This window comes from Thermobia domestica, chromosome 9 (assembly GCF_964235325.1).
Source record: "Thermobia domestica chromosome 9, izTheDome1.hap1.1, whole genome shotgun sequence".
In the NCBI taxonomy this organism is placed as follows: Eukaryota; Metazoa; Arthropoda; class Insecta; order Zygentoma; family Lepismatidae; genus Thermobia; species Thermobia domestica.
The window spans coordinates 278,921,768-278,934,433 of NC_137462.1; the positions used below are offsets into that span (position 1 = coordinate 278,921,768).

A 12,666-nucleotide genomic window follows, 5' to 3' on the forward strand; every position below is an offset into this window, starting at 1 on the left:
GCTTGAAGTTGGAGTCAGTGACAGATAACAGATTGCATTTATCTTCTTTCTATATTAAAAGAAGATATTCTACGATACATTTAACCAAGTAGTATTGTCACGTGTACGCTGCGTGAAAGAATTCAGTTTGCATGACGTGACAATTTCTAAATATTGAAACCAGAAAGCTAATAGGTTTTTGCCACTTCTGGGTTTAGTAAAGAGATTATAATGAAGATGGAAATATTCTTAGAATATTCAACTCATTGCAGAAATCCACCTCTCGCTGTCTATTACCGTTTTTAGTCTATAATGATCAACATTAGAACCGGAAGTGCTCTGATTCATGTCACTTCCGGTTTGAAACGAGGGTTATGAAAGACGACAGTACCTATTCTTAGTTAGAAAGATAAATCAATTCCCAAAAAAACGCTTCTCGCTATTTTTTATTATTTTGCTCTATGTAGATCAAAACTTAAACCGGAAGTTGTAGTGGATTTTTATTACTTCCGGTTTTAGTAGAGAGTTACGAACGAAATGAAATGTACTCTTGGGACACTAAATTGATTGCAGGAAACCACTTCTCTCTGTCTATTACCATTTTTGCTCTATAGTGATCAAATAGTAAAACCGGAAATGGTTCATTTTTACTACTTCCGGTTTGAATATCACTTCAAACAACGAATCCGATTCCTAACGTTTGACTTTCTACACTCTGGCCAAAATTAATGGTGATCCATCAAGTAGATCTTGAGACTGTTTTCGTCTCCTGAACGAAGGAAGAGTAAATATATGAAGAAGTTTTGGAAAAACCAAACTCCTTAAAAAATTACTCGATCATCATCAAATACTTTTTTCTTTTTCCTTTCATTTCTTCTTAGTGACGATATGAAGTGTGAACGTAAAACAAAAGCAGGGATGGTGAAACGAAACAAAAACAGTGAAACAAAAGGAATGGTGAAAGAAGCCTTTAGGAGAAAGAAAAGACTGTTTTGTGGGACCTTGAATAAAGAGTTAAGAAAAAGACTTATAAAATACTTAGCGAGTATTATGCTATATAGGCCCGAAACATAGATATTACGCGAAAAAAAGATGAAAAACGACTGGAAGTTTTCGAAATGTGGGTGTGGAGGAGAATGGAAAGAATTATCTGGGTCGAGCGGAAAACGAATGAGCGGATCTTAGAAATTAGTGGAAGAGAAAAGAACAATTTTAGATTTTATTAAGAAGAGGAAGAGGTTGGGACATTGGCTAAAAGGGAACTGTTTCATGAGGGACTTGCTAGAGGATATGGTGGCAGGAAAGAGAGAGAGAGGATGAAGAAGACTACAATTAATGGACGATATCAAAACAGAAAAATCGTACGTGAAGACAAAGAGGTTAGCGAAAGACCGTGGAGCATGAAAGCTTCTCAGTTGCAGCAAGTGACCTGCCAATAATGGCAGAATACCTATGATATTGAGATTTATTTCTTCCAGATATAAAGATTATCCCTATTGCTTGGGATTCAAATCAGTACGGACTAAACGAGTGAATTCCTTTATCTTAAAAAGTTATGCTTAGCGATATTTTTCTGATTTTTGTTGACAATACTATATGTATCCTTTGAGGCTTACGAAATGCTTCTATTCCTTATCTATAGTTGAAATCGGTCACGACTAAGGGACCTTTAAAAAATACATATGGCAACAAAAAAGAACATACTGATTTCGCCAGCTTTATGCACTTTATAATATGAGACATACTTTTATTTTACTATCATCAATATCTAGGATAGTTCATTCTATTTAAATAAATACACAAAAAATATACAACTTACCAGATTAATAATTTCCAGAAAAAAATTCGTAAGACATGCTTAAAAACAAACAAAAATGTTGCTATAAATACCCGTTTCATATGAAAGAAACAACTTTATATTGTGTATTCTATCTAAAGATATTATTCGTCGGATAAACCTGATGTTTATCATTTAAAATGTTTACTAATATCCACATAACACAATGTAGCTTTAATGGAGTTTTTCTTTTTTTTAAAAATCAACCTTATTATACGAGGGTAAGTCAAAACTTATCCGCAATTTTGACATAAGTCTTTTAACATTGTTCATACTGACTTCTGTCCTTGTGTATTTTATTGTTATGCTGTTGTGGTCATGCTATAAAAGTTTGATCCTAATTCCTCCATTTGTCTCCCTTTTGTTGCAGAGAGATCATGGCAGCTCCGTTAGAAGTTTGCACGAAAGAGGAACAACGAGTAATGATCCAGTTTTTGTGGTTGGATGGTGTAACAGGGGCCGCAGTCCATCAAAAACTTTCACCATAATACAGGAACAGTGTCTTTCAGCAACGAAGTGTCTATGAATGGATGGAAAAATTCAAAAATGGTCGTACAAGTGTTAGGCACGAGGAAGGAGCCGGACAATCATCTAAGGCACTAAATGATGATAACATTGAGCGTACACGTGACATGGTTCTATTAGACACACGAGTGACTATTGATGAAGTGGCACATTGTCTGGAAACTAGTCATGGACCAAGAAATAAAGGACATATTGCATGCGTAGCTCGCTGCTCAGCGAAAAACGTTCTTTTCTGAGGGCATCAGGAAGCTTGGTCAACGCAGTGCGTTGAAAAGCAAAGTGACTGTATTGAAAAATGATGTTAAGGTGAGGTTCCTATTTGTATTGTAAAAAAAAAAAAAAAAAAAAAAAAAAAAAAAAAAAAAAAAAAAAAAAAAAAAAAATCATAACTACATTGTTGATATTTTTGATTTACCCTCGTACAAGAAGATACAAACGAAATAAATATACGTAAATAAATAAAGATAAATTAATCTATTTACATTTCTTTTAAAAACTAATGAAAAAGGAAAAAGATAACCCTTCACTAATAATTTGGGCAACATTACACAGCAATCGTTAATTTAATCAATCCATTGTATATTAAGAAGTGACTTACATTAAAGTAGGTATATTAGAATCGTATAAAGAATCAATAAAAAGATTCAAAATAATTATAATATTGCTCCCCTTTTAAACTCTTAAGAAATCTAATTTAATGACTTTGAAAAATCCATAGTTTAAGAATTCTATCATGGCAAAAACTATTCCTAATATATATATCCTAATTCTTCAAACCATTTTATTCTACATTTAATAATGTCGAAACGATTAAAATAATAATAATAATAATAATAATAATAATAATAATAATAATAATGTGATTCGAGTAGTCGTTGAACCGGACTTGAAAGCTCCTGGCGTGCAAAGCTCTGTCTGGACCGAGCCAAACGAGCTTGTCCCTGACCGAGCTAAACCACCAAATATACCGGTCTTAATTCCTTAGATGATTGGATACTTTCCACCAAATTTGGTTTAGATCCGGGCAGTAGTACCGAGAAATAAAGTACCGCTACACCACATTAGCTCCCGTTTGCTTACGCCGCAAGTTATTATTATTATTATTATTATTATTATTATTATTATTATTATTATTATTATTATTAACTGTTAAATCCACGTCTCGCATAGCTCCGGTGCTGAAATAGGACGCTAATCTTCAAATAAGTATCAAATTCATTCACACTTCTGAAAGCAAATCTAATTTATAAGCTTTTAAGTATAATTTGTAGCATCACCATCTTACTTTCAATACAGCCATTTTCGTTACTTTAGTATGATGTTTAGCTGAATTTATAGAGAATTAAGTTAAATTAGCAAAGAAAAGTATCAACAATGTAAATACGATATTGTACAGGGAGTAGTCGAAAATTTTCCGGACTGTTGTTCTGGTTTTGGCATTTGTGATGTAAACACAATGGATCTTGTACAGTATAGCTATTTAGGTTGCCTAATTATGAATTTGACAAGTGTTAACACGTCATAACAAGCAGTGTATGAGTAATGTAACTGAACGAAGAAGTGTGTCGTGATCAGTTCGTGCAATTTCACAGATCGAGCAACGCGTAAACACCAAGTTGATGTGCAAATTGGGGAAAGTCTGCTTCAGAGACTTTGGTAGCCTTAAAAATAGTTTAGCACCACCCGATGTTTGGCTCTTCCCAAAGCTAAAACTGAGCTTCTTCCGTTTCGCTAACGTAGCAGAGATTAGAAACCAACGCGATGCCCAGCTTCGGAAGATACCAACAGAGAACTCCCAGGACCGGTGGAACAAGTGTGTGTGTTCCGACGATGCCAACTTTCAAGGCAATTAAGTAAATGTGTACTTATATTGTGGTAATAAAGAGCTACAACATGTGTACTTATATTGTGGTAATAAAGAGCTACAACATGTATACTTATATTGTGGTAATAAAGAGCTACAACATGTGTACTTATATTGTGGTAATAAAGAGCTACAACATGTGTACTTATATTGTGGTAATAAAGAGCTACAACATGTGTACTTATATTGTGGTAATAAAGAGCTACAACATGTGTACTTATATTGTGGTAATAAAGAGCTACAACATGTGTACTTATATTGTGGTAATAAAGAGCTACAACATGTTTACTTATATTGTGGTAATAAAGAGCTACAGCATGTATACTTATATTGTGGTAATAAAGAGCTACAACATGTGTACTTATATTGTGGTAATAAAGAGCTACAACATGTATACTTATATTGTGGTAATAAAGAGCTACAACATGTGTACTTATATTGTGGTAATAAAGAGCTACAACATGTGTACTTATATTGTGGTAATAAAGAGCTACAACATGTATACTTATATTGTGGTAATAAAGCAGTTACTACAGAATTCCGGGAAATTTATAACTGTTCTTCATATTCATTTAAGTAAGTGCTTAAGAGTCCCTATCACTGCGAAATTCAAATACCGCTAATTTTACAGTAATTATATGATATATTCAAATAGATAAAATATAATCGAAAAGTGGATCAAGACCTCCCTAGACGATATTATTCTGCATGAGGTACCGTTATCACGAGTCACCTAGTAGTAGCTTTCCGTTTGCAGTTATTTAGAAACGCGAAAATAAATGCCAATTTTCTAAATGGCTGGAAATCGAAAGCAGATAAATGAGTCATGATAACGGTATCTCACGCAAAATAATATTGTCTAGGGAGGTCTTGTTCCACTTTTCGATTATCTTATATCTATTTGAAGATATCACATGTTTACTGTAAAATTAGCGGTATTTTAATTTCGCAGTGATGAGGCGTCTTAAATCTGTCAAATGAAAATGTATGCGTGGTGCTTCAGATGTTTGTTGGACTACTTGCGATCTAATTGTAATCCTAATCAACTTTACTCGGCATCATTTTAAAAAGGCTATAAGAAACTTTCCCATGTATGTTGTTACTTTCCTTACACTATTACGCTTAAAAATAAATACTTACCTCGAAACTAATTACAAGAAAAAAGTACAAAGGCTAACTATGGTCATTAATGCCAATACTCTAGGCCTTGTAACTTCCCCGCCGGAAGGAGAATCTTTAGATGATTCTGAAAATAAAACAAACAAAAAAAGTACAGTAGTATCAGCAGCAACAACCATATCTTACTTTTTAGTTATTTGTTTTGTATATACTATGAACAGTGGCGTATTTATGATTTTGTTTCGGGAGGGACTTTGCTAACTTTCGGGGGGGCTTTGTCTGAAAATGTGAAAATTCTGCAAGATATTTCATATATTTTACTATAGTAAGTAAGATTTCGGGGGGGGGCTTAAGCCCGGAAGCCCTCCCCCTAAATACGCCACTGACTATGAATAACAGTGTGGAAAAAAAAATAAGCTTTTGACACACTCTGCTAAGAAATTATAGACTGGGCATCAGAACCAGAACTACAGCAGAAAAAACGAAACAACTTTTAACGTGAGTGGTACTATTGGTGACTGATAATAATAAAACGATAAATAGTTTGTACAGAAGTCTACAATAGATGTATATAATATTATCTATCAGAACCTGATACAATTAATACTTAAAAAAAAAATCCGATTTAAACTACTGAGCAAAACAATATGTTTACTGTAAAAGTTATTAACGTGTAACAGTTTTGCCAATTATCTACTTAGCTTCATCAGACACTATCCTGTGATAAAGCCAAAGTAGACAGTTGGCAAAACTGTTACACGATAATATTTTTTAAAATAAACATATTTCTTTGCTCAGTGAGTAGTTTAAATCGGATTTAAGTCTATTCAAGCAATGCTTGTCCAATGGAAAATATTTTTTCTTTAATTTTTGATAGAAAAGTTCTTAAAATCCCATCAGGATGCAGTCAAAAGACTTGCAAAATTTGAGAGATAAAAAAACATGCGTCTATAAATAGTCATCATCTGAGAGATGTGTTGAATATGTGTGTCTTTCTCCTAATATTCTGCTAAAAAAAAAATTCTTTGTTTTACTCTTATCAGTAACGAATGTTTTTCTATAAATTAATTATGTTATTATCTGATAGAGATATTAGTGTTCCTAAGGTAACATTTTTATATATATATATATATATATATATATATATATATATAATAAGAATAGTTCCACGACATAAGAACAGACCCTATTCTGCTGCAATTCGCTCCCAAATATTAATGATTTTTCGTCTTCAAACAATCTCTTGCACAAGAAGCGTATATATGTGATTCCTTCAACTACTTGAGCTCCGTCTCACAGTTTTCATTTCTCAACTTGGCAAACATGTATTTAGAAAGAGGTACTTTCTGACTTATTTTTCTTTCCATTGACATAAACGAATTAGTTCTCGGAGACTAATGATGTAGTTTCTCCATGTCTAACGCATATACCCCACTAAAAATTAAACACTGCTTTCTTATTCGACTCACACTTATATGATGACCGAAATTATGGTTCTGTGAAAGTTATGGAGCTTTCTTATGGCTATATTGTTAGTATAGGCGTCTGTGACATGGGAGACCCATGTTTGATTCCTGGTGGAATCTTAAGAGGTTCGGATCCCGGTCTGAGACGTTAAGCTGTAAGTGTATGTCTCATTTAGCTTCGATGTTAAAAAGAGACGCTAAACTCAATTTCAATGTAAACGTTATGATGTTAGTAATGTTAAAATTCGAATACTTCCAATTCCAATAACCAAATGAAATCAAGTGGTTATGCTTTGTATGCATGGTTCATGATTCTATTCCTCACGGAACTATTAAGCTTTGTTTGGAATCAGAGTAGCCTCTCAGACCCTACTTTAAATAATAGCTTCCGTCTTACGTAGTCTTGGTGCTGAAAAATGAGGCTAAACCCCAAACAATCAATAGAATATTCGACAGCGTGTAAGAAAAATTAAAGTGAGGAGAAATTAGGAACGAAAAGACATTTGTTTTCACTCAATTAACCTTAAAAATCTATAGCACACCAATTTCGATTATACTTTATCCTTTACAGAATATGTTATAGGTTAAACTTCGAGAATGAAATAGTATCAACAGACAAAGTTTGCTGGGAGTTTACCAGTAATTATTTGTGACTTTTACATCTACTAATTTCGATTATTTGTCAATTTTACTACTATATTTTCCAAACAGTATATAAAGACGTTTTGGATTCTCAACGTTTATTATATTGCGTGAGAACAGCCATGTTCGCTGTTTCCTTCTTTTTCCTTTTCTTTCTTAACTTATCTATAATTTACGTTAACAATACATCAACCAATTATAAGTCTAACTGACACTATAAATACACTGTGTTTGATAACAACACCGACAACGTTTGGGAGGTGATTTCTGACATCAAGATACGTAAGACAAAAAGTATAGACCAACTCGGGTGCACAAATGCTTCCTTTTGGAGTTATAGGCTGCCGAAACCATGAAAAAATGAACTTTAAAGATATATAGCTCGAATACTATGGATCTACCATAATCGGATCAAGACTTCACTTAGAAACTAGTACGTGCCATATCCACATATCCGTGTTTCAGAATCCTGCAGTACTCATGCAGCAATTTTTATAGCGGGAATTTGGCTACGCGCACGTAATTTGAAGCACTCACCACCTACCTCCATAAAAACTGTTGCGGAAATACCGTAGGATTCTGAAACATGTATTTTCGGATAGCGCACATATTAGTTACTAAGTGAAGTCTTGACCCGACTACGATAGGTTTCATAGTATTGGAAGTATGAACCTTTGAAGTTAATTATTTTGTTTTCGGAGCCTATAACTCCGAAAAGGAAGCATTTGTGTACCAGGTTGGTCTATACTTTTTGTCTTATTTTGGTGTCAGAAATCACTTCCAAAACGTTGTCGGCGTTGTTTCGAAATACCCTGTATATATATTGAATATACGTAATATTGAATATATATTTAATATCCACCAGTTAAAATATATTCATATACATATATTCAAAATACTTGCTTAAAACTTTTACAACGTTTATTACACAGTTATAACCGGTTCTTCACTGAAAGATAATATTTATTTATTTATTTACAAGAATTACAGTACTTTTAAAGGACAAGATTTCGCTATAACTACACATGCAAATGTCAATTCCGAAACAGTATTGTGATCATGCATGCAACAAATATTAACATGCATTTGCTAACATGCATATATATATATTTTTCTACTTCACATTGAAACATGCTCTGTGTTACAATCTTCAGACATTTATACCACACGTGTAGTATTATGTTCATTCACAATCTGTCAAGAATGAATAATATCATGTTGCTATAAATAAATACAAAAGATATATGGTTTGGACATATATCTTTCAGTGCATAAGTTAATCTATTATAGTTACAGAAAATTATTATTAACAGAAAACCTGGCCTGTAAAAATATAACCTCAAGAAAAATATTTTTAAAATATATTAATTATATTTAAAGTACAGTTAAATATCATACTAAATATTGTAATTGAATCATTCTATATTTTTTAAAAGGAATTTTACGTTTTGTATTACAAATAATGCCAAGAAAAAGTATGAAAGTATAGATAATTGTTAGTATACTCTATGCAAGAGAAAAACACAACATGTATTTCTATAAAGCTACGACAATATGATAATCAATAAAAGAAGCCCTGAACAACATATGAATAACGAGCATATTGAAAGTTAATCAATAATAATTTTAGAAAATCAAAGAATGCATGATTTGTTCAAAAATACAAAAATCGATAATTAATCTAATTAATTTACTGAAAGAAACAAGAATTTTAGGAGTGATAAAAAAATGGATCCAAAGATTGCGATCTTGGTCAAGAGTTTTAGGAATGATCCAAAAAATGAATCAAAAGATTGCGATCTTGGCTGAGAATTACTTTTTCGATCAGGGGCTACAAAATTTTTGAACAGCCCCTAAATCCAGTTTTCGTATTTTCTACGGAATAAGCATATCATACTGAATTAAGTGATAGTTTGGGATTGGCTACAATATATAAAGTTCTCCAGATATAAGGCCTACAAGAACATTTTTGATTGAAATATATTGTATCTTGGATCAGGGGTCACAAAATTTTTGAACGGCTGCTAAATCGAGTTTTCGTATTTTCTACGGAATAAGCACATTATACTGAGTTAAGTGATAGTTTGGGTTTGGCTACACTGTATGTAGTTCTCCAGATATTAAGATATACAAGAATATTTTTGATTAAAATATATTGGATCTTTTGATCCAATAATTAAAATCAGAGAAACAAATAAGTTTATCATTAGGACTTAAATAATACTGTTACATTACAATTTTGATCAACACGTAGTAATGTATCACCTGTGCGTTCATGAGTAATGTATTTACGATTCCCATTAAACCACGTGGCATTGAATTCAGTTTAGGTAGAAGCCGTAAATAAGACAGAAAGATATTATAGGTAGTATATTATTTATGAATTTTATTTTAAAGGTGAAATGCCTTTCGGTTTCCATTAATATTGTCGCCATAATGGACACATATATACATTACACATGTGTTTCAAAATAACACCAACAACGTTTGGGAGATGGTTCCTGACACCAAGATAAGACAAAAACTATAGACCAGCCTGGGTACACTGATACTTCCTTTCGGAATTATAGGCTGCCTAAAACATTTTTAAGAAATAATAAATTTCAAAGTCCATAGTTCCAATACTATGGGACCTACGGTAGTCAGGTCAAGACTTCCCTTAGGAACTAATATGTGCCCTATCCAAATATCCAAGTTTCAGAATCCTGTGGTACTTCCGCAACAATTTTCATAGAGGTAGTTGGTGAGTACTTCAAATTATATGTCCGTAGCCAAAAATTCCTCTATAAAAATTGTTGCGTACCGCAGGATTCTCAAACATGTATTTTTGGCTAGCGTACAAATTAGTTCCTACATGAAGTCTTGACTCTACTACGGTACGTCCCATAATTTTACAGCTATGGATCTTTAAAGTTCATTTTCTCATGTTTCCGTCAGCCTATAACTCCGAAAGGAAGCATTTGTGCACCCAGGTTGGTCTATACTTTTTGTCTTATCTTGGTGTTAGGAATCACCTCTCAAACGTTGTCGGTGTTGTTTTGAAACATCCTATATATTTGACTATGCGACAGGTAAGAAGGTAATACTCAGATTGATTTTACGTTACGCAAAATAGGAAAAATAATCGTTTTTGACAAATATCTAATAAGATTTTCGTGTTTCACAACTACAACGCTGATTTAAGAAATAAAACGCATAACAACGTAATTTTGAGATAACGGATTAGGGAAATCCTATAATGAGAGGAGTTTTCCACTAAACTATCAAGAGGAAACAGATACAAACAACGGCCTACATGACTGGAAGATATTTGAATAATAATAAGAGAGGAATAACACAGAATTTTACTATCTCACCGCAAAATATTAAAAATTTTGTTATTTAAATATAAATTATATATAAGCAAAATTTATCGTAACACACATTCATATTTTGATAGAAACTCAAAATGTTTATTTGATACACTTTGTCATATATACTGAAAATTTTGAAGTAAAAATACCTCTATTGCTAAGTTTAAATCAAGAATTCGATAAATATATTACAGGATTATATCTAATGTTTAACTATTATTTCAAATATTGAAGTTTAATTAAAAAGAAACTGATAATTTGTAAATAAGGCTAAGTTTTATGCAAAACTGAGTTTTTCAATCTTAGTGCTCTGGGAAAAAAATGAGATTTCATATAATAAAATTATTGTCGCAATCTGGGAAAAAAATTAGATTTCATATAATAAAATTATTGTCGCAATGTGTTTTCTTAAATCTTACAGTTTTACTGAGCATATTTTTATTAACGTTACATAAGGCTTTACTGTCTTTAACGTAAAACGTATTTATAAATCAGACCAAGGTTTATATATTATTGCAAATATCATTTTAAATTAAAACATTGATTTTTATATCCTTACATAAAAAAAAGAACTGTAACTTTAGAAAAATATAAGCAAATACTCACCGCAGAAAACAAATCACTCCTCTACGAAGTACTTTCAGAAAACGTTAACTCCATCTTCTGCCTAGTCGCAATTCGAAAAGGATTCGAAACATTGGGAGAAATGTGGATGAGTAAAATTGGTTAAAAAGGGTTTAAAATATGCGAAGTGTAAATCTTCTTGTCCAAGATAAACAGATATTAATGAACTTACTTGTCACTGTTCACTGTTGATCACTGCTCTTTTATTATCTTCCAGACGGCGGAAATGAGTAGTATAAAGACTGCTCCAAATCATATTTATGTGTCCTTTATCTAAACTAAGTGTACGTTTTTTTTGTAAATGTAATAGGCTTCTTTAAGTTTTCGTTCAGTTCTTGTTTTTGAACCAAAAGATCCAATATATTTCAGGCAAACATTTTCCTGTAGACCTTATATCTGGAGAACTACATATAGCGTAGCCAAAGCCAAACTATCATTTAACTCAATATAATCTGCTTATTCAAAAAAAAAAAAAAAAAAAAAAAGTAAGTAAACTCGATTTAGGGGTCGCTCAAAAATTTTGTGATCCCTGATCCAAAAAATTCAATAAATTTCATTGAATCAAAAATTTTCTTGTACACCTTATATCTGGAGAACTATATATAGTGTAGCCAAACCCAAACTATCGCTTAACTCGGTATGATGTGCTTATTCCATAAAAAGTACGAAAACTCGATTTAGGGGCCGTTCAAAAATTTTGTGGCACCTTATCGAAAAACTAATTATTGGTCAAGATCGCAATCTTTTGATGCATTTTTTGGATCATTCCTAAAATTCTTGTCAAAGATTGCAATCTTTTGATGCATTTTTTTATCATTCCTAAAATTCTTGTCCAAGATTGCAATCTTTTGGTGCATTTTTTTTATCATTCCTAAAATTCTTGTCCAAGATCGAATCTTTTGATGCAGTTTTTTGGATCATTCCTAAAATTCTTGTCCAAGATTGCAATCTTTTGATGCTTTTTGATCATTCCTAAAATTTTTGTCTACGATCACAATCTTTTGATGCAGTTTTTTTGCCCATTCCTAAAATTCTTGTCCAAGATTGCAATCTTTTGATGCATTTTTTGATCATTTCTAAAATTCTTGTCCAAAATTGCAATCTTTTGATTCATTTTTTTGATCATTCCTAAAATTCTTGTCCAAGATCGCAATCTTTTGATGCATTTTTTTGCCCATTCCTAAAATTCTTGTCCAAGATTGCAATCTTTTGATGCATTTTTTTGATCATTCCTAAAATTCTTGTCCAAAATTGCAA

General features: G+C 32.2%; 1 protein-coding gene across 1 annotated transcript in view; it reads right to left on the bottom strand.

Annotated features, from left to right (window-relative positions):
* Positions 1–12,666, bottom strand: part of LOC145660705 (protein amalgam-like) — a 464,422-nt gene that overhangs the window by 12,635 nt on the left and 439,121 nt on the right. The window contains exons 11-12 of the mRNA XM_081726056.1: positions 5,346–5,451; positions 1,799–1,836 (exon numbers count right to left, since the gene is read on the bottom strand). Coding sequence (XP_081582182.1) covers positions 5,357–5,451 — 95 coding nt within the window. The 3' untranslated portion in view covers positions 1,799–1,836; positions 5,346–5,356. The remainder of the gene's footprint in view (positions 1–1,798; positions 1,837–5,345; positions 5,452–12,666) is intronic.